Source organism: Oncorhynchus mykiss, chromosome 4 (genome assembly GCF_057628025.1).
Source record: "Oncorhynchus mykiss isolate SJ-2025 chromosome 4, ASM5762802v1, whole genome shotgun sequence".
Classification (NCBI taxonomy): domain Eukaryota; kingdom Metazoa; phylum Chordata; class Actinopteri; order Salmoniformes; family Salmonidae; genus Oncorhynchus; species Oncorhynchus mykiss.
In genome coordinates this window covers 6405689-6431940 of record NC_143025.1, presented here as the reverse complement: position 1 = coordinate 6431940, position 26252 = coordinate 6405689, and the positions used below count along the sequence as shown (strand labels likewise).

General features: G+C 47.0%; 1 protein-coding gene across 34 annotated transcripts in view; it reads right to left on the bottom strand.

Annotated features, from left to right (window-relative positions):
- The window catches only part of LOC110521175 (protein phosphatase 1 regulatory subunit 12A), a 67438-nt gene extending 50230 nt beyond the window's left edge, over window positions 1-17208 (bottom strand). For all 34 annotated transcript variants that reach the window (XR_016495045.1, XR_016495044.1, XR_016495046.1 and 31 more), the window contains exons 1-6: window positions 16749-17208; window positions 5073-5203; window positions 3842-3960; window positions 2276-2432; window positions 688-832; window positions 109-183 (exon numbers count right to left, since the gene is read on the bottom strand). Coding sequence is in view for 20 of the 34 variants with exons in the window: in XM_036969364.2 (XP_036825259.2) it covers window positions 109-183; window positions 688-832; window positions 2276-2432; window positions 3842-3960; window positions 5073-5203; window positions 16749-17024 (903 nt within the window). In the remaining 14 variants the exon portion in view is untranslated. The remainder of the gene's footprint in view (window positions 1-108; window positions 184-687; window positions 833-2275; window positions 2433-3841; window positions 3961-5072; window positions 5204-16748) is intronic.
- Between the last annotated feature and the right edge of the window lie 9044 nt (window positions 17209-26252).

Genomic DNA, 26252 nt, shown 5'->3' with positions numbered 1-26252 from the left:
AGAGACAGAGAGAGATCATGTACTCTAGCTATATAAGGTCACTCAGAGATAGAGGTAGCGCCCCATATAGGGAATAGGGTGGCATTTGGGACATAAACAGAGACTCACAGCATTCTGTTTCTTAGTCAGCTGCTCCAGAGTGTCCACTAGGGTGTCATCTGCTACCTCTATAGGGGTTTGTCCCTGGAACAAGGACACAGATTTACTGTAATACATGTCATTTAACAGTGTGTCCCAAATGGCACCCTATTCCCTATTTAGTGCACTACTTTTTTGCACTATATAGGGAATAGGGTACCATGTGAGATGTTGACATTAACAATGCCTGTTGAGTCAGAATGTAGTAGAGGTGTTACTCTGCCAGACTGAGCTTCTCTGTGTGTGTGTGTGTGTGTGTGTGCATACGCATATGTGTGTGTCTCAGTGTGTGTGCGAGTACATCAGTGTGTGTGTGTGTGTGTGTGTACATCAGTGTGTGTGTGTGTACATCAGTGTGTGTGTGTGTGTGTGTGTGTGTGTGTGTACATCAGTGTGTGTGTACGTCAGTGTGTGTGTGTGTGTGTGTGTGTACATCAGTGTGTGTGTGTGTGTGTACATCAGTGTGTGTGTGTGTGTGTGTGTGTGTGTGTGTGTGTGTGTGTGTGTGTGTGTGTGAGTACATCAGTGTGTGTGTCATCTCCAACTCACCACGTTGTTGAGAGAGGCCATGTCACACATGTTGTCAGCCAGCAGAGAACACACCTCCTGCTGTCCCCAGTGAGCAGCAGCATGCAGGGCTGTCCAGCCATCCACATCACCACTGTCCAAATCCAGACCACACTGGAGCAGGACCCTGTGGGGGGGTTGATTAGATAGAGGTGATAGAGAGGAAACACGAGGATGGGAGGACAACAGGACGGGAGGACAAGAAGACATGAGGATGGGAGGACAAGAAGACACGAGGACGGGAGGACACGAGGATAGGAGGAAAATAACCACACGAGGATGGGAGGACAAGAAGACACAAGGATGGGAGGACAAGAGGACACGAGGATGGGAGGACAAGAGGACACGAGGATGGGAGGACAAGAGGACACGAGGATGGGAGGACAAGAGGACACAGGGATGGGAGGACAAGAGGACACAGGGATGGGAGGACAAGAGAACGGGAGGACAACAGAACAGGAGGACAACAGAACGGGAGGACAACAGAACGGGAGGACATGAGGACAACAGGATGGGAGGACACGAGGATGGGAGGACAAAGGACACGAGGATGGGAGGACAAGAACCACAAGAGGATGGGAGGACAAGAAGACACGAGGACAAGAAGACACGAGGACGGGAGGACACGAGGATGGGAGGACAGAGAACACGAGGACAGGAGGTCACGAGGATGGGAGGACAGAGGACACGAGGATGGGAGGACACGAGGATGGGAGGACAAGAACCACACAAGGACATGAGGACAACAGGACAACAGGACACTCTCTACAACAAATGAGCACTCTCTACAACAAATGAGCACTCTCTACAACAAATGAGCACACTCTACAACAAATGAGCACTCTCTACAACAAATGAGCACTCTCTACAACAAATGAGCACTCTCTACAACAAATGAGCACTCTCTACAACAAATGAGCACTCTCTACAACAAATCGCCGACTAGCACCTGACAAGCACCTGACTCGCCGTCTAGCACCTGACTCGCCGACTAGCACCTGACTCGCCGACTAGCACCTGACTCGCCGTCTAGCACCTGAGTCGCACCTGACTCGCCGACTAGCACCTGACTCGCCGACTAGCACCTGACTCGCACCTGACCCCCCGTCTAGCACCTGACTCGCTGACTTGCACCTGACTCGCCGTCTAGCACCTGACTCGCCGTCTAGCACCTGACTTGCACCTGACTCGCCGTCTAGCACCTGACTCGCACCTGACTCACCGACTAGCACCTGACTCGCCGTCTAGCACCCGACTAGCACCCGACTCGCCGACTAGCACCCGACTCGCCAACTAGCACCTGACTCGCCGACTAGCACCTGACTCACCGACTAGCACCTGACTCGCCGTCTAGCCCCTGACTAGCACCTGACTCGCCGTCTAGCCCCTGACTAGCACCTGACTCGCCGTCTAGCACCTGACTCGCACCTGACTCACCGACTAGCACCTGACTCGCCGTCTAGCACCCGACTAGCACCCGACTCGCCGACTAGCACCCGACTCGCCGACTAGCACCCGACTCGCCGACTCGCCGACTAGCACCCGACTCGCCGACTAGCACCCGACTCACTTCATGACTTCTATGTAGCCCTTGGCCGCGGCCACGTGCAGCGCTGTGGCCTTGGTGTTGGGGTGAGGTGTCAGCACGCCACTTCCTGCCAGCACCGCGTTGGCATCCGCCAGCATCACCCGCTCCTCTTCCCTCCTCGCCAGATCTACATCCACCCCTGGGGACAGAGAGAGACGGACATAGTTAGGGGAGATTAAATAAAGGCTACATTGAGAGAGGGAGAGTAATAATCTGTGTATTCTCTGTTGGTGAGTCGGTCTAAAAATGTTATTTAACAGAAACCGATAGCTTTTAAAGATCAACGATGATGGTTAAATCAGAACTTGTCACCTTGTAAAAAAAACAGTAGTAATCCCCCAGCTTTTACCTTTGATTATCAACACTGACAATGTCAACATAATACATCTAAAAGTCTAATATTACATTTAAAAAAAAAACATATTTTCCTGTCATATTATTATTATTATTCCTCTTATGCCCGTTTCTGATTTTGTTTCAGAATCTTAAAAAGGGTGTAGTCATTCTAACCATGACTTAAAATACAGCAGTTGCATTAGGAGCAGCACTAATGACATTTTGTTACGTCACAATATCACAAGGACGTGGAATTCAACAGCAGGCGTTATTGTGTTTTGGAGGAAGAGAGAAAGCGTGTACTGTGCTTCTCCGAGGACGGTTGACATGGCTACTTAACAATTCCCTGATAACCTAAAAAAAAAAACAGATGGTGAAGATGGTGAACCTCATTTACCACACGTTTTACTCAGTCCAGCAGCCACGTTATGTAACACGCAGACTACATAACAATTCATAGTTACCCTGCTTCTAGATCACTCAATTCAAATGTAGCCTACATAGACACTACATAACAATTCATAGTTTACCCTGCTTCTAGACCGCTCAATTCAAATGTAGCCTACATAGACACTACATAACAGTTCATATCATGTTTCTAGATCTCTTCAAATGTAGCCTACATAGACACTACATAACAGTTCATATCATGTTTCTTGATCTCTCTTCAAATGTAGCCTACATAACAGTTCATATCATGTTTCTAGATCTCTACCTTCAAATGTAGCCTACATAGACACTACATAAGTTCATGTTTCTAGATCTCTTCAAATGTAGCCTACATAGACACTACATAACAGTTCATATCATGTTTCTGGATCTCTCTTCAAATGTAGCCTACATAACAGTTCATATCATGTTTCCAGATCTCTCTCTTCAAATGTAGCCTACATAGACACTACATAACTGTTCATATCATGTTTCTAGATCACTCTCTTCAAATGTAGCCTATATAGACACTACATAACAGTTCATATCATGTTTCTTGATCTCTCTTCAAATGTAGCCTACATATCATGTTCATAACAGTTCATATCATGTTTCTTGATCGCTCTTCAAATGTCGCCTACATAGACACTACATAACAGTTCATATCATGTTTCTTGATCTCTCTTCAAATGTAGCCTACATTGACACTATATAACAGTTCTTATGTTTCTAGATCTCTCTCTTCAAATGTAGCCTACATAGAGCCTACATAACAGTTCATACCTTGTTTCTTGATCTCGCCCTTCAGCAGTCTCTCCATAGCATCCTCAGTGGCAACATCCAGAGGAAGCTCTCCTTCACTGTTCACCGCTCCCACACGGGCACCGTGCTCTATCAGGTACCTGCAACATACACACATATTATAAAGGTTCCTACACACAGAACGGTTCCCACACCCAGAAAGGTTCCTACACACAGAACGGTTCCCACACACAGAACGTTTCCTACACCCAGAACGGTTCCCACACCCAGGAAGGGTCCCACACCCAGGAAGGGTCCTACACCCAGGAAGGGTCCTACACCCAGGAAGGGTCCTACACTCAGAACGGTTCCGACACCAAGCACAGAAAGGTTCCTAGTCTACGCAGAATGGTTCCTAGTCCACGCAGGAAGGTTCCTAGTCCACGCAGGAAGGTTCCTAGTCCACGCAGGAAGGTTCCTAGTCCACGCAGGAAGGTTCCTAGTCCACGCAGGAAGGTTCCTAGTCCACGCAGAAAGGTTCCTAGTCCACGCAGAAAGGTTCCTAGTCCACGCAGAAAAGTTCCTAGTCCACGCAGAAAGGTTCTTAGTCCACGCAGAAAGGTTCCTAGTCCACACAGAACCGGTTCCTAGTCCACACAGAAAGGTTCCTAGTCCACACAGAAAGGTTCCTAGTCCACACAGAAAGGTTCCTAGTCTACACAGCTATACTTGTACACGGAGAGAACGAGCTCGGGAATTGAAGTTCATCAGATATGATCATCAGCTGTGTAGATGTGTTAGTGCTGACGTTACCTCTCATGGTCATGCTATTTACTGCCAAACGGTGTGAGACCATGAGCATAGGAGTTGGCTATTCAGAACAAACAGATACCCATCAGCTATCAGGCTGCAGTACACACTCAAAGTGACACTTTTTGGTGTACAATTGTATAGTAACATTACACAGCATCACATCTATGTCAATGTATTGTACAGTTCAGTAGTGTTTCTTATCCTGTTGCTGAGGATACAAATGGGTGTACATTGTTTAGTTTTTTTTGCCCTAATACGAACACATCTGATTTCACTAATCAAAGACATTGATGATGAGTTGATTAGTGGAATCGTCTGTGTAGTGCTAGGGGGGGGGGGGGGGGGGGGTCTACAATGTGCATTCATTTGGGACGAAGAAACACAGGTATGATGTTCGTCTGTGTAGCGTCCCCAGGACGAAGAAGGTATGACGTAACATTAGAGAAGAGAGAGGACCCACTTGGTGATCTGTATGAACCCGCAGGAGGCAGCAGCGTGGAGGGGAGTCCATCCTTCGTTGTCCCCCCGGTTCACATCACTCCCACTCTCCACCAGGAACTGGACCATCTCTGCATTCTCATCTATACACGCCTGGAGACGACAGGAAACACATGATCAAACTCTGAATCAGATTGGACAGGAGACACATGATCAAACTCTGAATCAGATTGGACAGGAGACACATGATCAAACTCTGAATCAGACTGGACAGGAGACACGATAAAACTCTGAATCAGACTGGACAGGAGACATGATCAAACTCTGAATCAGATTGGACAGGAGACACATGATCAAACTCTGAATCAGACTGGACAGGAGACACATGATCAAACTCTGAATCAGACTGGACAGGAGACACATGATCAAACTCTGAATCTGACAGGACAGGAGACACATGATCAAACTCTGAATCAGACTGGACAGGAGACACATGATCAAACTCTGAATCAGACTGGACAGGAGACACATGATCAAACTCTGAATCAGACTGGACAGGAGACATGATCAAACTCTGAATCTGACAGGACAGGATACACATTATCAAACACTGTATCAGACAGGACAGGAGACACGATCAAACTCTGAATCAGACTGGACAGGAGACACATGATCAAACTCTGAATCAGACTGGACAGGAGACACATGATCAAACTCTGAATCAGACTGGACAGGAGACATGATCAAACTGAATCAGACTGGACAGGAGACACATGATCAAACTCTGAATCAGACTGGACAGGAGACATGATCAAACTCTGAATCAGACTGGACAGGAGACACATGATCAAACTCTGAATCAGACTGGACAGGAGACACATGATCAAACTCTGAATCAGACTGGACAGGAGACATGATCAAACTCTGAATCAGACTGGACAGGAGACACATGATCAAACTCTGAATCAGATTGGACAGGAGACACATGATCAAACTCTGAATCAGACTGGACAGGAGACACATGATCAAACTCTGAATCAGACTGGACAGGAGACATGATCAAACTCTGAATCAGACTGGACAGGAGACATGATCAAACTCTGAATCTGACAGGACAGGATACACATTATCAAACACTGTATCAGACTGGACAGGAGACACGATCAAACTCTGAATCAGACAGGACAGGAGACACGATCAAACTCTGAATCAGACAGGACAGGATACACATGATCAAACTCTGAATCAGACAGGACAGGAGACATGATCAAACTGAATCAGACTGGACAGGAGACATGATCAAACACTGAATCAGACTGGACAGGAGACACATGATCAAAAGCTGAATCTTGACACATTGATTAAAACACTTTTTCTCATCCTAGAGATAGGCCATACATATTTGAGGTTCCAATGTCTAAGTGGGTTAGTGGGTTGGAGAAGGGTGTTAGAAACACCAGGGTTGTTGGTTCAACTCCAAGATGAATAAATACAGTCACTATCAATGTTTGCATTTGTGTCTCTTTGGATTAAAATAAATCAGCTAAATTAGCATATTTCTTCTTCTGGACTAATATGGATTTATATGGGGCAGTAGCCTGACTGTGTAGGGCAGTAGCCTGACTGTGTAGGGCAGTAGCCTGACTGTGTAGGGCAGTAGCCTGACTATGTAGGGCAGTAGCCTGACTGTGTAGGGCAGTAGCCTGACTGTGTAGGGCAGTGACTGTGTAGGGCAGTAGCCTGACTGTGTAGGGCAGTAGCCTGATTGTGTAGGGCAGTAGCCTGACTGTGTAGGGCAGTAGTCTGACTACTGTGGACTACATAGGGCAGTAGTCTGACTATTTGGGCAGTAGTCTGACTATATAGGGCAGTAGTCTGCCTACTGTGGAGTATATAGGGCAGTAGTCTGCCTATATAGGGCAGTAGTCTATGTAGGGCAGTAGTCTATGTAGGGCAGTAGTCTGACTATATAGGGCAGTAGTCTGACTACCGTGGAGTATATAGGGCAGTAGTCTGCCTACTGTGGACTATGTAGGGCAGTGGTCTGACTATGTAGGGCAGTAGTCTGACTATATAGGGAAGTAGTCTGACTACCGTGGACTACATAGGGCAGTGGTCTGACTATGTAGAGCAGTAGTCTGACTACCGTGGACTACATAGGGCAGTGGTCTGACTATTTGGGCAGTAGTCTGACTATATAGGGCAGTAGTCTGCCTACTGTGGAGTATATAGGGCAGTAGTCTGACTATGTAGGGCAGTAGTCTGACTACCGTGGACTACATAGGGCAGTAGTCTGACTATGTAGGGCAGTAGTCTGACTATGTAGGGCAGTAGTCTGCCTACTGTGGACTATGTAGGGCAGTAGTCTGCCTACTGTGGACTATGTAGGGCAGTAGTCTGACTAATGTGGACTATATGTAACGGATGTGAAACGGCTAGCTTAGTTAGCAGTGTGCGCTAAATAGCGTTTCAATCGGTGACGTCACTTGCTCTGAGACCTTGAAGTAGTAGTTCCCCTTGCTCTGCAAGGGCCGCGGCTTTTGTGGAGCGATGGGTAACGATGCTTCGGGGGTGACTGTTGATGTGTGCAGAAGGTCCCTGGTTCGCGCCCGGGTATGGTCGAGGGGGACGGTTAAAATTTATACTGTTACATATATATGGTAGTAGTCTGACTAATGTGGACTATGTAGGGCAGTAATATGACTACTGTGGACTACGTAGGGCAGTGGTCTGACTATGTAGGGCAGTGGTCTGACTATGTAGGGCAGTAGTCAGACTATGTAGGGCAGTAGTCAGACTATGTAGGGCAGTAGTCTGACTACTGTGGACTATATAGGGCAGTAGTGCAACTATATAGGGCAGTGGTTTGACTATATAGGGCAGTGGTCTGCCTACTGTGGAGTATGTAGGGCTGGAGTCAGACTATGTAGGGCAGTAGTCTGACTACTGTGGACTACGTAGGGCAGTGGTCTGACTATGTAGGGCTGCTCTGACTACTATGGACAATGTAAGGCAAAAGTCTGACTATGTAAGGTAGTAGTGTGCCTACTGTGTACTACGTAGGGCAGTAGTCTGCCTACCGTGGACTATATAGGGCAGTGGTCTGACTATGTAGGGCAGTAGTCTGACTATGTAGGGCAGTAGTCTGACTATGTAGGGCAGTAGTCTGCCTATGTAGGGCAGTAGTCTATGTAGGGCAGTAGTCTGACTATGTAGGGCAGTAGTCTGACTATGTAGGGCAGTAGTCTGACTATGTAGGGCCGTAGTCTGACTATGTAGGGCCGTAGTCTGACTATGTAGGGCCGTAGTCTGACTATGTAGGGCAGTAGTCTGACTATGTAGGGCAGTAGTCTGCCTACCGTGGACTATATAGGGCAGTGGTCTGACTATGTAGGGCAGTAGTCTGACTATGTAGGGCAGTAGTCTGCCTACCGTGGACTACATAGGGCAGTGGTCTGACTATGTAGGGCAGTAGTCTGACTATGTAGGGCCGTAGTCTGACTATGTAGGGCAGTAGTCTGACTATGTAGGGCAGTAGTCAGACTATGTAGGGCAGTAGTCGGACTATGTAGGGCAGTAGTCAGACTACGTAGGGCAGAAGTCTGACTACTGACTACATAGGGCAGTGGTCTGACTATGTAGGGCAGTAGTCTGACTATATCGGGCAGTAGTCTGACTTTATAGGGCAGTAGTCTGACTACTGTGGACTATATAGGGCAGTAGTGCGACTATATAGGGCAGTGGTCTGACTATATAGGGCAGTGGTCTGCCTACTGTGGACTATGTAGGGCAGTAGTCTGACTACTGTGGACTACGTAGGGCAGTGGTCTGACTATATAGGGCAGTGGTCTGACTATATAGGGCAGTAGTCTGACTACTGTGGACTATATAGGGCAGTAGTGTGACTATATAGGGCAGTGGTCTGACTATGTAGGGCTTCTCTGACTACTATGGACAATGTAGGGCAGAAGTCTGACTACCGTGGACTATATAGGGCAGTAGTCTGACTATGTAGTGGAGTATTCTGACTATGTAGGGCAGTAGTCTGCCTACCGTGGACTACATAGGGCAGTGGTCTGACTATGTAGGGCAGTAGTCTGACTATGTAGGGCAGTAGTCTGACTATGTAGGGCAGTAGTCTGACTATGTAGGGCAGTAGTCTGACTATGTAGGGCAGTAGTCTGACTATGTAGGGCAGTAGTCTGACTACGTATGGCAGAGTCTGACTATGTAGGGCAGAGTCTGACTATGTAGGGCAGTAGTCTGACTACATAAGACAGTAGTCTGCCTATATAGGCCAGTAATCTGACTACTTGGCAGACATGAGTAAGTGTTTCTGTTTTATTTCCAGCTATCCAGGAGTGTGTCCACTTGATTAGCGGCACCCCTGGATAGCTGACTTTGGGTAGGTAGCTCATAAAAAGAGGTATTCTGTTTGTCTGTGTGTAGAAGGTACTGGGTAGACAGAGCCATTCTGTTTGTCTGTGTGTAGAAGGTACTGGTTAGACAGAGCTATTCTGTTTGTCTGTGGGTAGAAAGCACTAGGTTATTTTCTGCAGAGAGAGAGAGAGAAAGAGAGAGAGACCCACTACTTAACTACAGGCTAGTAGTCTACTCCCATCCCAGCTAGCTGAATGAACAGAGGACACTTATTTTCCTCCTTGTTGTGAATGTGATTGTGCTACAGAGAGAGTTTTCTACCCGTGGGTCAGTGGTTCCTTCATTGGGTCATCAAGTGACTCATTCGTTGTGGAAATGGCCTTTTGACAACAGCAGTTAGAACCGAGAATGTTTTCCATTTCTTCATCTGAAATCCCCAAAGTCCCCACCGTGGGGAAAGGAGGAACAGACAGACAGAGAGAGAGAGAGAGAGAAAGGAGGGTGCAGAGGGGAGAGAGAGAGAGAGAGAGAGAGAGAGAAAGAGAGAGAGAGGAGGGGGCAGAGGGGTGAGCGAGAGAGAGAGGGGAGGGGTCAGAGGGGAGAGAGAGAGAGGAGGGGTCAGAGGGGAGAGAGAGAGGGGAGGAGAGCGAGGGAGAAGACAGAGAGGGGAGGAGAGCGAGGGAGAAGACAGAGAGGGGAGGAGAGCGAGGGAGAAGACAGAGAGGGGACGAGAGCGAGGGAGAAGACAGAGAGGGGACGAGAGCGAGGGAGAAGACAGAGAGGGGAGGAGAACGAGGGAGAAGACAGAGAGGGGAGGAGAACGAGGGAGAAGACAGAGAGGGAAGGAGAACGAGGGAGAAGACAGAGAGGGGACGAGAGCGAGGGAGAAGACAGAGAGGGGAGGAGAACGAGGGAGAAGACAGAGAGGGGAGGAGAACGAGGGAGAAGACGGAGAGGGGAGAAGAACGAGGGAGAAGACAGAGAGGGGAGGAGAACGAGGGAGAAGACAGAGGGGAGGAGAACGAGGGAGAAGACAGAGAGGGGAGGAGAACGAGGGAGAAGACAGAGGGGAGGAGAACGAAGGAGAAGACAGAGAGGGGAGGAGAGCGAAGGAGAAGACAGAGAGGGGATGAGAGCGAGGGAGATGACAGAGAGGGGAGGAGAGCGAGGGAGAAGACAGAGAGGGGAGGAGAGCGAGGGAGAAGACAGAGAGGGGAGGAGAGCGAGGGAGATGACAGAGAGGCCTTGGACGGAAGGGATGGAAAGTTTAGAGTGTGGGCCTGTTTAATATCGGTTGCCAGGCAACTAGTGAGCAACAGGGTAGAAAAGGATGAACAGCAGGGGAATGACCACACTAGGTGACAGCAGGACCTGACCAACATATAGTCTACTTCCAAAATGGCACCCTGCTCCCCATATAAGGCCCATAAGACTCTGCCGAAAAGTAGTGTCCTATATAGGGGTCCAGTTGGGATGCAGTAAAAGCCTAGAGAGCAGAGCACTTCAACCTGTGTTGTTGTGAAAGCCAGGCTAATCTACTATAACTGATTATGATCATAATGATTGTGTCACCGAAGAGGGAACACAAATAGCCTAGTTCACTGCAGAGGTAGTACACATAGCCTAGTCCACTGCAGTGGCAATACACATAGCCTAGTCTACTGCAGTGACAATACACATGGCCTAGCCCACTGCAGTGACAATACACATAGCCTAGTTCACTGCAGTGACAATACACATGGCCTAGCCCACTGCATTGACAATACACATAGCCTAGTCTACTGCAGTGGCAATACACATAGCCTAGTTTACTGCAGTGGCAATACACATAGCCCACTGCATTGACAATACACATAGCCTAGCCCACTGCAGTGACAATACACATGGCCTAGCCCACTGCAGTGACAATACACATAGCCTAGTCTACTGCAGTGGCAATACACATAGCCTAGTTCACTGCAGTGACAATACACATGGCCTAGCCCACTGCATTGACAATACACATAGCCTAGTTTACTGCAGTGGCAATACACATAGCCTAGTTTACTGCAGTGACAATACACATAGCCCACTGCATTGACAATACACATAGCACAGTCTACTATAGTGACAATACACATAGCCTAGCCCACTGCATTGACAATACACATAGCCCACTGCATTGACAATACATATAGCCTAGCCCACTGCAATGACAATACACATATCCTAGTTTACTGCAGTGGCAATACACATAGCCTAGTTTACTGCAGTGACAATACACATAACCTAGTTCAATGCATTGACAATACACATAGCCCACTGCATTGACAATACACATAGCACAGTCTACTATAGTGACAATACACATAGCCTAGTTTACGGCAGTGACAATACACATAGCCCACTGCATTGACAATACACATAGCCCACTGCATTGACAATACATATAGCCTAGTTCACTGCAGTGACAATACACATAGCCCACTGCAGTGGCAATACACATAGCCCACTGCATTGACAATACACATAGCACAGTCTACTGCAGTGACAATACACATAGCCTAGCCTACTGCAGTGACAATACATATAGCCTAGCCTACTGCAGTGACAATACACATAGCCTAGCCTACTGCAGTGACAATACATATAGCCTAGCCTACTGCAGTGACAATACACATAGCCTACTGCAGTGGCAATACACGTAACCTAGTTCACTGCAGTGGCAATACACATAGCACAGTCTACTGCAGTGACAATACACATAGCCTACTGCAGTGGCAATACACGTAACCTAGTTCACTGCAGTGGCAATACACATAGCACAGTCTACTGCATTGACAATACACATAGCACAGTCTACTGCAGTGACAATACACATAGCACAGTCTACTGCAGTGACAATACACATAGCACAGTCTACTGCAGTGACAATACACATAGCCTAGCCTACTGCATTGACAATACACATAGCACAGTCTACTGCAGTGACAATACACATAGCCTACTGCATTGACAATATACATGGCCCACTGCATTGACAATACACATAGCCTAGTCTAATGCAGTGACAATACACATAGCCTACTGCATTGACAATACACATAGCCTAGCCTACTGCATTGACAATACACATAGCACAGTCTACTGCAGTGACAATACACATAGCCCACTGCATTGACAATACACATAGCCCACTGCATTGACAATACACATAGCCTAGTCTACTGCAGTGGCAATACATATAGCCTAGCCTACTGCAGTGGCAATACACATAGCATAGTATACTGCAGTGACAATACACATAGCCCACCTCATTGACAATACACATAGCCTAGTTTACTGCAGTGACAATACATATAGCCTAGTCTACTGCAGTGACAATACACATAGCCTACTGCAGTGACAATACACATAGTACAGTCTACTGCAGTGACAATACACATAGTACAGTTTACTGCAGTGACAATACACATAGCCTAAAGCAGTGACAATACACATAGCCCAGTCTACTGCAATGACAATACACATAGTACAGTCTACTGCAATGACAATACACATAGTCTACTGCAGTGACAATACACATACCCTACTGCAGTGACAATACACACAGTACATAGGCTACGACAGTGACAATACACATAGTACAGTCTACTGCAGTGACAATACACATAGTACAGTTTACTGCAGTGACAATACACATAGCCTACTGCAGTGACAATACACATAGCCCAGTCTACTGCAATGACAATACACATAGTACAGTCTACTGCAATGACAATACACATAGTCTACTGCAGTGACAATACACACAGTACATAGGCTATGACAGTGACAATACACATAGTACAGTCTACTGCAGTGACAATACACACAGTACATAGCCTACTGCAGTGACAATACACATAGTACAGTCTACTGCAGTGGCAATACACATAGCCTACTGCAGTGGCAATACACATAGCCTACTGCAGTGACAATACACATAGCCTATTGCAGTGACAATACATATAGCCTAGTCTACTGCAGTGACAATACACATAGCCTAGCCTACTGCAGTGGCAATACACATAGCCTAGCCTACTGCAGTGACAATACACATAGCCTAGCCTACTGCAGTGACAATACACATAGCCTAGCCTACTGCAGTGACAATACACATAGCCTAGCCTACTGCAGTGACAATACACATAGCCTAGCCTACTGCAGTGACAATACACATAGCCTATTGCAGTGACAATACACATAGCCTAGCCTACTGCAGTGACAATACACATAGCCTAGCCTACACATGGTACAGTCTACTGCAGTGACAATACACATAGCCTATTGCAGTGACAATACACATGGTACAGTCTACTGCAGTGACAATACACATAGCCTATTGCAGTGACAATGTTAGAGTAAGTTAAGAGATAAACAATGGCTCAAGGTTCTCATCATAAGGTGGTATAATGAGCTTTATAACATACAGGCCCGTTTAGTTGTCTTCGTGTATATTAATTAGCCCCAGCACAGAGGAGGTGTGTGACCTCAAAACTTTTTTCAAGCTGGTTTCCGGCGAATCAAACACGACTGTAAGCCATCGTTCTGAAAGGTTGGAGCCTCTACGTAAGGAGACAGCTATGTGTTTATGTATCGTAAAAGCAGAGGAAATACTGTACGTGTGGATCGGTCCAGTCACAGTCTGACAGAGATGGAGTCCAGACTAGTGGGGGTGGTAGTTCCCCCCCCCCCAAGCAAGGTGGTTGGGAGGGTCATTACATGTGTGTGTGGGGGGGGGGGGGCCTAAATGGTGAATCGTCCTACTTTCTTCATTTATAACATCATTTTAATCTGAAACAGGGCCTATGACATTTTCTACACATAGAACCAATTACATACATCTTCTCTACTGAGGGGGTTGTCAGACATCTTCTCTACTGAGGGGGTTGTCAGACATCCTCTCTGCTGAGGGGGTTGTCAGACATCCTCTCTACTGAGGGGGTTGTCAGACATCCTCTCTGCTGAGGGGGTTGTCAGACATCCTCTCTACTGAGGGGGTTGTCAGACATCCTCTCTGCTGAGGGGGTTGTCAGACATCCTCTCTGCTGAGGGGGTTGTCAGACATCCTCTCTACTGAGGGGGTTGTCAGACATCCTCTCTACTGAGGGGGTTGTCAGACATCCTCTCTGCTGAGGGGGTTGTCAGACATCCTCTCTGCTGAGGGGGTTGTCAGACATCCTCTCTACTGAGGGGGTTGTCAGACATCCTCTCTACTGAGGGGGTTGTCAGACATCCTCTCTGCTGAGGGGGTTGTCAGACATCCTCTCTGCTGAGGGGGTTGTCAGACATCCTCTCTACTGAGGGGGTTGTCAGACATCCTCTCTGCTGAGGGGGTTGTCAGACATCCTCTCTACTGAGGGGGTTGTCAGACATCCTCTCTGCTGAGGGGGTTGTCAGACATCCTCTCTACTGAGGGGGTTGTCAGACATCCTCTCTGCTGAGGGGGTTGTCAGACATCCTCTCTGCTGAGGGGGTTGTCAGACATCCTCTCTGCTGAGGGGGTTGTCAGACATCCTCTCTGCTGAGGGGGTTGTCAGACATCCTCTCTGCTGAGGGGGTTGTCAGACATCCTCTCTGCTGAGGGGGTTGTCAGACATCCTCTCTACTGAGGGGGTTGTCAGACATCCTCTCTGCTGAGGGGGTTGTCAGACATCCTCTCTACTGAGGGGGTTGTCAGACATCCTCTCTACTGAGGGGGTTGTCAGACATCCTCTCTACTGAGGGGGTTGTCAGACATCCTCTCTACTGAAGGGGTTGTCAGACATCCTCTCTACTGAGGGGGTTGTCAGACATCCTCTCTGCTGAGGGGGTTGTCAGACATCCTCTCTACTGAGGGGGTTGTCAGACATCCTCTCTGCTGAGGGGGTTGTCAGACATCCTCTCTACTGAGGGGGTTGTCAGACATCCTCTCTGCTGAGGGGGTTGTCAGACATCCTCTCTGCTGAGGGGGTTGTCAGACATCCTCTCTGCTGAGGGGGTTGTCAGACATCCTCTCTGCTGAGGGGGTTGTCAGACATCCTCTCTACTGAGGGGGTTGTCAGACATCCTCTCTACTGAAGGGGTTGTCAGACATCCTCTCTGCTGAGGGGGTTGTCAGACATCCTCTCTGCTGAGGGGGTTGTCAGACATCCTCTCTACTGAGGGGGTTGTCAGACATCCTCTCTACTGAAGGGGTTGTCAGACATCCTCTCTACTGAGGGGGTTGTCAGACATCCTCTCTGCTGAGGGGGTTGTCAGACATCCTCTCTGCTGAGGGGGTTGTCAGACATCCTCTCTACTGAGGGGGTTGTCAGACATCCTCTCTGCTGAGGGGGTTGTCAGACATCCTCTCTACTGAGGGGGTTGTCAGACATCCTCTCTGCTGAGGGGGTTGTCAGACATCCTCTCTGCTGAGGGGGTTGTCAGACATCCTCTCTGCTGAGGGGGTTGTCAGACATCCTCTCTACTGAGGGGGTTGTCAGACATCCTCTCTGCTGAGGGGGTTGTCAGACATCCTCTCTGCTGAGGGGGTTGTCAGACATCCTCTCTGCTGAGGGGGTTGTCAGACATCCTCTCTGCTAATCATGTTATAATAAACACTACAAATGATTAGGTTATCATCAGACCAATTAGTCAGCATACAGTGTGTATGCTGCCATAACAATCGATAACGTTATAACGTTGATTGTTACAATGCTCACGCACAAAGAAGTCTACAAAGACCCAATCACAGGCTTCATCTGAAAGATTGAATTAAATTATTGTCAACATCCTGAAGGTCACAAATCTTGTGTTGATGCAAATATGAAAATAGTTGATTCAGAGTATGCCTATATTTTTTAAAAATATTTTCTGATTTGGAAACCTCTTGATTATATTACGTTTTTTAAATGTACTTCTACAAGCGACACTCTTTTCCGTTGTTTTTTTTGGTCGAGTTCAGCCGAGTGAAAAACACGAACTTGAACGCAACAGTTTCAAAAGGACCCAACCTACTTATATTACACATAGCGGAATGACTACCATCACAATGGCCCCAACATCACGACTGGAAAGTTCTGTGTGGTTTCATAAACATATTCAAATCACCGACTTGTCTTAGATTGGGAGAGATACAAGTTGTTTTAGTGTTTTCTGCCTACCAGTCGATGGTCGCTCAAACGCTTACCGTAACTAATTTAACATTTTTGTTTCGCCGAAGGCTACAACACAGATCGCTACATTGTTTCCACCCTGCCATTCCACTACTCAAACAAGCCGTAACAATGTAGCGAATTTATACCCGCTGGTCAAGCTGAAGTAGCTAGTTGAGTACCTGATGAAGCGCGGTCAGTCCGTCTATATTGGCGTGGTTGATGTCAGCGCCCTGTCGTAGGAGCACCGCTACCTCCTCTCTGTCCCCGGCCGAACAGGCTGCCATAAACACGGCTCCCTGAGCGAACCGAACCCGGGCCCTCCGCGTCCCGGTTCCCGTCGACCCGTCCCGCGTCCCCGGTCCCGTCTGATCGGTTTCCGAGCCTAGCCATCGCTGTAACTGATCCTGCCGTCGCTGTTTTGCAGCTTCGGATCGGGAACGATCAGTCGCCGCCATCTTCCTCGGTCTCTCCCGGGTAGATTCAGTTCATGTTGCCGGCGGAGCCAAAGTAGAGCTGCATTAGGGATGTCCTTTCCGAGAGACTGCGCCCCCTGGCGGTAACAACTCATACGACAGTCGAACTTTGGAAGGACAGGACAGGGCATTCTCCCAAGAGTGTCAGGCCGGGCCAATGCTGATTTGAGTAGGCTACTGTAAAAAAAAAAATCAGGCATGCTGATGACGCATTGTAGGACTCCCACGCAGGCAGCAACGTCTTGGATATAAGCTGTAGGGCCCTAGGCAAACCATGCAGAAAAAACAACTTTACTTATGCACCAAAGTGTAGCCTAAGTGCTGTAATTTGTCAACAGTCGGCCGTTGAGGATCTCTATTTGGAAATGGTTCAATTGAGTGGCCATGGAAAGTTGACCTTTTTTTTCTATGACAAACATACAATATATGATAACACACACTATCAATGCATGGTACGGTATCATGATCAATACACACATAGGCATATTACGATATTATCAGAAAAGTGCCAGATTACATTTAAACCAAGTATCTGTCCGTACATCGAAGCATACCTCTTGAGCTGTCTGTATCCTCCTGACGGGCTCCTGACTGGCTGGTGGTTATTTATTCGTTTGTTTGTTTTAAAGAAACTAAATATTGCTGTTGTCTGATGAAAAGCTAGAAACATACATTTACATTTATTTCTTCATTGAAAACAATGTACTTTTGAACATTTTATGAATCCAGGACCAAGAAAATGCCTTCTAAATAGCTTCTATAGTTTCATAATATAGTTTGTATGTTAGCGTAACGGATGTGAAACGGCTAGCTTAGTTAGACAAGCTACTCTAAATGGATTGATAGCCTGAAATGGCTTGGTAGCTAGTTATGAGGTTAGGAGATTGTGAACCCATATGGCTGCCTAGCTAAAGCGGAACTTCATAAAATTGCTAGGTGGCTAGTATTACAGAGAAACAACAAAACATTTTTGCTTTGTTTTATTTATTCATCATGGAATCAATAGGTTACATAGCGTGATCAAATTCATTTATAAACGTGAGTCCTGCCCGTCAAGGTACCCTCTCTCTCTCTCTCTCCTCCTCCACCCAGGATACTGCTCTCTAGACCAGGGGTACCATTCCACCGAGGGCCTAGTGTCTGCGTTTTTTAAATAAAAGGTTTTTCCTTTCAATGAAGCCCTAGAAAACCAGGTGAGGGGAGTTCTTTACTAATTAGTGACCTAAATTCATCGCTCAAGTACAAAGGAGGAGCGAAAACCCGCAGACACTCAGTCCTCCGGTGTTTGAGTTTGACACGTGCACTGGAGTGAGTACACCGTATCTAGTATTCTGTCTAGCATATCTGCGCTCCGTGCACCTTGGACTGAACCACTTACTTGTGAGAATAAGGGGGAAGGGTACTCTTTGCCTGCTCCAGTTAGTGTGCCCCCTCCACAAAACACCAGACAGACAAATAATGATGATCAAATGTGGACAAAAAGTTTAGTAAAGTTTAGTAAATTAATTTAACGTCTGAAAAATAACAAAAACAGGACAAATCCGATGGGGGTACATGCCCTGGTTCCCCCTATTGAGTATGACACTTCTGTAGCAGAATTAACATCTTTATTAAAATATGAGGCACTTAATTAAAGCACTTAGAAATTCCAAGATTTAGTCAACATTGTAAACATTTATAGGCATTTTAAACCCTGCTCATAACATACTTTATTTCATCTGCAGTGAAAACGTATGCACGTGAACCATGCATCAGAATCATCACCTTTATCCGGTACATTGGCACATAACCAGGATGTGCCTTGGTGAGAAGCTACTGTCAGCATTACACTAAACAGAATACAGACAAGCCAACATTACACATATCGTTCACATCTGGCCCTTTTCTGTGATTTCCTACAGGCAGATGGTGAACAACAGTAACAAGCAGTGTTGGAGATAAATAACACTACAGCTGTTAAGAGATATGGTCTACTGCAGTATATAACACTACAGCTGTTAGAGATATAGTCTACTGCAGTATCGACCAATGGAGATGAATAACACTACAGCTGTTAGAGATATAGTCTACTGTAGTATCGACCAATGGAGATGAATAACACCACAGCTGTTAAGAGATATAGTCTACTGCAGTATATAACACTACAGCTGTTAGAGATATAGTCTACTGTAGTATCGACCAATGGAGATGAATAACACCACAGCTGTTAAGAGATATAGTCTACTGCAGTATCGACCAATGTGTGCAATAAGAATGTGAATGAACATGTTCGTACTTAGCTAATAACAGACATGTTTCTATTTTCAGTATTTCTCCCATGTGTTCCCTCATGTAGTCTTTATTATATTGCAGTCAAGTGCAGTAATAAATGGTGATATGTGAAATGAATTCTCATTGGATCTCCTTGTATATCCTCCCCCTTCAGAGCCATGCTGATTGTTGTTAAGACAGAATCAGGTGTCCATGTACATTTTAAATACTGTAATAGCAAGGTATTGGCATATTACTCATATAAATATTGGTAAAACGAGTTGACGTACACATAGAAAAACACAGACACAGAAACAGTACACTTGGTTTCAGAATGAATAGTACATTGGTTGGGCGTGTGCATTACGTCCCTCAGTCAAGAAGCCACCCACACATAACCTGTCAGTCATTCACAGCTCTCCTTCACTCTTCACTAGTCCACCAGAACACAAACATTCTAGAAAACAGTCCACCAGAACACAAACATTCTAAAAAACAGTCCACCAGAACACAAACATTCTAGAAAACAGTCCACCAGAACACAAACATTCTGAAAACAGTCCACCAGAACACAAACATTCTGAAAACAGTCCACCAGAACACAAACATTCTGAAAACAGTCCACCAGAACACAAACATTCTGAAAACAGTCCACCAGAACACAAACATTCTAGAAAACAGTCCACCAGAACACAAACATTCTGAAAACAGTCCACCAGAACACAAACATTCTGAAAACAGTCCACCAGAACACAAACATTCTGAAAACAGTCCACCAGAACACAAACATTCTGAAAACAGTCCACCAGAACACAAACATTCTGAAAACAGTCCACCAGAACACAAACATTCAAAAAAACAGTCCACCAGAACACAAACATTCAAAAAAACAGTCCACCAGAACACAAACATTCTAAAAAACAGTCCACCAGAACACAAACATTCTAAAAACAGTCCACAAACATTCTAAAAACAGTCCACCAGAACACAAACATTCTGAAAACAGTCCACCAGAACACAAACATTCTGAAAACAGTCCACCAGAACACAAACATTCTAAAAACAGTCCACAAACATTCTAAAAACAGTCCACCAGAACACAAACATTCTGAAAACAGTCCACCAGAACACAAACATTCTGAAAACAGTCCACCAGAACACAAACATTCTGAAAACAGTCCACCAGAACACAAACATTCAAAAAAACAGTCCACCAGAACACAAACATTCTAAAAAACAGTCCACCAGAACACAAACATTCTAAAAACAGTCCACAAACATTCTAAAAACAGTCCACCAGAACACAAACATTCTGAAAACAGTCCACCAGAACACAAACATTCTGAAAACAGTCCACCAGAACACAAACATTCTAAAAACAGTCCACAAACATTCTAAAAACAGTCCACCAGAACACAAACATTCTGAAAACAGTCCACGAGAACACAAACATTCTGAAAACAGTCCACCAGAACACAAACATTCTGAAAACAGTCCACCAGAACACAAACATTCTAAAAACAGTCCACAAACATTCTAAAAACAGTCCACCAGAACACAAACATTCTGAAAACAGTCCACCAGAACACAAACATTCTGAAAACAGTCCACAAACATTCTGAAAACAGTCCACCAGAACACACAAGTTTTAAACAGTTGGTTGTACATAAGTGTTGATAAAATGAAACAAAATGGCCGATCCAATTTGCCCCCTGATGAGCCTTATGGCCCTGTCACACTGTATGATTATAGCTTAAAATTACATTATATATATATATTATATATGACACATTGGAATATAAAATACTGTTTGTTTTTCCTTTTAGAAAGTTCTGTTAGGTTATAATCAGACTCGGGTGTCATCGTGACTTGACTAATTGAGCTCCATTTTCGTGCCAAACGTATGTTAGTGTGCAATTTCAGCATGTAAAAACTGGCACTCTGGCATTTTCCACCCCATGTGCCCGGTTCAGCAATTTACCTGTCTAACATCAGCTTAATTGTCCTGAGGTGGGAGGGGTGGCAATATTTTAAGGTGTGTCCTTGAAAACAAGCGCAAACATTTCATGCAGCGCATATCAGGAGATTTAAGATCAACCAAACAGCAGGTCTTAGCGGTGCCCTTACAGTATGCTAATGGTATAGCAGGTCTTAGCGGTGCCCTTACAGTATGCTCATGGTATAGCAGGTCTTAGCGGTGCCCTTACAGTATGCTCATGGTATAGCAGGTCTTAGCGGTGCCCTTACAGTATGCTCATGGTACAGCAGGTCTTAGCGGTGCCCTTACAGTATGCTCATGGTATAGCAGGTCTTAGCGGTGCCCTTACAGTATGCTCATGGTACAGCAGGTCTTAGCGGTGCCCTTACAGTATGCTCATGGTATAGCAGGTCTTAGCGGTGCCCTTACAGTATGCTCATGGTATAGCAGGTCTTAGCGGTGCCCTTACAGTATGCTCATGGTACAGCAGGTCTTAGCGGTGCCCTTACAGTATGCTCATGGTATAGCAGGTCTTAGCGGTGCCCTTACAGTATGCTCATGGTATAGCAGGTCTTAGCGGTGCCCTTACAGTATGCTCATGGTATAGCAGGTCTTAGCGGTGCCCTTACAGTATGCTCATATTACAGCAGGTCTTAGCGGTGCCCTTACAGTATGCTCATGGTATAGCAGGTCTTAGCGGTGCCCTTACAGTATGCTCATGGTACAGCAGGTCTTAGCGGTGCCCTTACAGTATGCTCATGGTATAGCAGGTCTTAGCGGTGCCCTTACAGTATGCTCATGGTACAGCAGGTCTTAGCGGTGCCCTTACAGTATGCTAATGGTATAGCAGGTCTTAGCGGTGCCCCTACAGTATGCTCATGGTATAGCAGGTCTTAGCGGTGCCCCTACAGTATGCTCATGGTATAGCAGGTCTTAGCGGTGCCCCTACAGTATGCTCATGGTATAGCAGGTCTTAGCGGTGCCCTTACAGTATGCTCATGGTATAGCAGGTCTTAGCGGTGCACTTACAGTATGCTCATGGTATAGCAGGTCTTAGCGGTGCCCGTACAGTATGCTCATGGTATAGCAGGTCTTAGCGGTGCCCTTACAGTATGCTCATGGTACAGCAGGTCTTAGCGGTGCCCTTACAGTATGCTCATGGTATAGCAGGTCTTAGCGGTGCCCTTACAGTATGCTCATGGTACAGCAGGTCTTAGCGGTGCCCTTACAGTATGCTCATGGTATAGCAGGTCTTAGCGGTGCCCTTACAGTATGCTCATGGTATAGCAGGTCTTAGCGGTGCCCTTACAGTATGCTCATGGTACAGCAGGTCTTAGCGGTGCCCTTACAGTATGCTCATGGTATAGCAGGTCTTAGCGGTGCCCTTACAGTATGCTCATGGTATAGCAGGTCTTAGCGGTGCCCTTACAGTATGCTCATGGTACAGCAGGTCTTAGCGGTGCCCTTACAGTATGCTCATGGTATAGCAGGTCTTAGCGGTGCCCTTACAGTATGCTCATGGTATAGCAGGTCTTAGCGGTGCCCCTACAGTATGCACATGGTATAGCAGGTCTTAGCGGTGCCCTTACAGTATGCTCATGGTATAGCAGGTCTTAGCGGTGCCCTTACAGTATGCTCATGGTATAGCAGGTCTTAGCGGTGCCCTTACAGTATGCTCATGGTATAGCAGGTCTTAGCGGTGCCCTTACAGTATGCTCATGGTATAGCAGGTCTTAGCGGTGCCCTTACAGTATGCTCATGGTATAGCAGGTCTTAGCGGTGCCCTTACAGTATGCTCATGGTACAGCAGGTCTTAGCGGTGCCCTTACAGTATGCTCATGGTATAGCAGGTCTTAGCGGTGCCCTTACAGTATGCTCATGGTACAGCAGGTCTTAGCGGTGCCCTTACAGTATGCTCATGGTATAGCAGGTCTTAGCGGTGCCCTTACAGTATGCTCATGGTATAGCAGGTCTTAGCGGTGCCCTTACAGTATGCTCATGGTATAGCAGGTCTTAGCGGTGCCCTTACAGTATGCTCATGGTATAGCAGGTCTTAGCGGTGCCCTTACAGTATGCTCATGGTACAGCAGGTCTTAGCGGTGCCCTTACAGTATGCTCATGGTATAGCAGGTCTTAGCGGTGCCCTTACAGTATGCTCATGGTATAGCAGGTCTTAGCGGTGCCCTTACAGTATGCTCATGGTATAGCAGGTCTTAGCGGTGCCCTTACAGTATGCTCATGGTATAGCAGGTCTTAGCGGTGCCCTTACAGTATGCTCATGGTATAGCAGGTCTTAGCGGTGCCCCTACAGTATGCTCATGGTATAGCAGGTCTTAGCGGTGCCCTTACAGTATGCTCATGGTATAGCAGGTCTTAGCGGTGCCCTTACAGTATGCTCATGGTATAGCAGGTCTTAGCGGTGCCCTTACAGTATGCTCATGGTATAGCAGGTCTTAGCGGTGCCCTTACAGTATGCTCATGGTATAGCAGGTCTTAGCGGTGCCCCTACAGTATGCTCATGGTATAGCATGTCTTAGCGGTGCCCCTACAGTATGCTCATGGTATAGCAGGTCTTAGCGGTGCCCTTACAGTATGCTCATGGTATAGCAGGTCTTAGCGGTGCCCTTACAGTATGCTCATGGTACAGCAGGTCTTAGCGGTGCCCTTACAGTATGCTCATGGTATAGCAGGTCTTAGCGGTGCCCTTACAGTATGCTCATGGTATAGCAGGTCTTAGCGGTGCCCTTACAGTATGCTCATGGTATAGCAGGTCTTAGCGGTGCCCTTACAGTATGCTCATGGTACAGCAGGTCTTAGCGGTGCCCTTACAGTATGCTCATGGTATAGCAGGTCTTAGCGGTGCCCTTACAGTATGCTCATGGTACAGCAGGTCTTAGCGGTGCCCTTACAGTATGCTCATGGTATAGCAGGTCTTAGCGGTGCCCTTACAGTATGCTCATGGTACAGCAGGTCTTAGCGGTGCCCTTACAGTATGCTCATGGTATAGCAGGTCTTAGCGGTGCCCTTACAGTATGCTCATGGTATAGCAGGTCTTAGCGGTGCCCCTACAGTATGCTCATGGTATAGCAGGTCTTAGCGGTGCCCCTACAGTATGCTCATGGTATAGCAGGTCTTAGCGGTGCCCTTACAGTATGCTCATGGTATAGCAGGTCTTAGCGGTGCCACTACAGTATGCTCATGGTATAGCAGGTCTTAGCGGTGCCCTTACAGTATGCTCATGGTATAGCAGGTCTTAGCGGTGCCCTTACAGTATGCTCATGGTATAGCAGGTCTTAGCGGTGCCCTTACAGTATGCTCATGGTATAGCAGGTCTTAGCGGTGCCCTTACAGTATGCTCATGGTATAGCAGGTCTTAGCGGTGCCCTTACAGTATGCTCATGGTATAGCAGGTCTTAGCGGTGCCACTACAGTATGCTCATGGTATAGCAGGTCTTAGCGGTGCCCTTACAGTATGCTCATGGTATAGCAGGTCTTAGCGGTGCCCTTACAGTATGCTCATGGTATAGCAGGTCTTAGCGGTGCCCTTACAGTATGCTCATGGTATAGCAGGTCTTAGCGGTGCCCTTACAGTATGCTCATGGTATAGCAGGTCTTAGCGGTGCCCTTACAGTATGCTCATGGTATAGCAGGTCTTAGCGGTGCCCCTACAGTATGCTCATGGTATAGCAGGTCTTAGCGGTGCCCCTACAGTATGCTCATGGTATAGCAGGTCTTAGCGGTGCCCTTACAGTATGCTCATGGTATAGCAGGTCTTAGCGGTGCCACTACAGTATGCTCATGGTATAGCAGGTCTTAGCGGTGCCCTTACAGTATGCTCATGGTATAGCAGGTCTTAGCGGTGCCCTTACAGTATGCTCATGGTATAGCAGGTCTTAGCGGTGCCCTTAGCGGTGCCCTTACAGTATGCTCATGGTACAGCAGGTGTTCGCGGTGCCCTTACAGTATGCTCATGGTATAGCAGGTCTTAGCGGTGCCCTTACAGTATGCTCATGGTCTTAGCGGTGCCCCTACAGTATGCTCATGGTACAGCAGGTGTTCGCGGTGCCCTTACAGTATGCTCATGGTACAGCAGGTGTTCGCGGTGCCCCTACAGTATGCTCATGGTACAGCAGGTGTTTGCGGTGCCCTTACAGTATGCTCATGGTACAGCAGGTGTTCGCGGTGCCCTTACAGTATGCTCATGGTACAGCAGGTGTTCGCGGTGCCCTTACAGTATGCTCATGGTACAGCAGGTGTTCGCGGTGCCCTTACAGTATGTTCATGGTACAGCAGGTGTTCGCGGTGCCCTTACAGTATGCTCATGGTACAGCAGGTGTTTGCGGTGCCCTTACAGTATGCTCATGGTACAGCAGGTGTTTGCGGTGCCCTTACAGTATGCTCATGGTACAGCAGGTGTTTGCGGTGCCCTTACAGTATGCTCATGGTATAGCAGGTCTTAGCGGTGCCCTTACAGTATGCTCATGGTACAGCAGGTGTTCGCGGTGCCCTTACAGTATGCTCATGGTATAGCAGGTCTTAGCGGTGCCCTTACAGTATGCTCATGGTACAGCAGGTGTTTGCGGTGCCCTTACAGTATGCTCATGGTATAGCAGGTCTTAGCGGTGCCCCTTACAGTATGCTCATGGTACAGCAGGTCTTAGCGGTGCCCTTACAGTATGCTCATGGTATAGCAGGTCTTAGCGGTGCCCTTACAGTATGCTCATGGTATAGCAGGTGTTTGCGGTGCCCTTACAGTATGCTCATGGTATAGCAGGTCTTAGCGGTGCCCCTTACAGTATGCTCATGGTACAGCAGGTGTTAACGGTGCCCCTACAGTATGCTCATGGTACAGCAGGTGTTTGCGGTGCCCTTACAGTATGCTCATGGTATAGCAGGTCTTAGCGGTGCCCCTTACAGTATGCTCATGGTACAGCAGGTGTTAACGGTGCCCCTACAGTATGCTCATGGTACAGCAGGTGTTT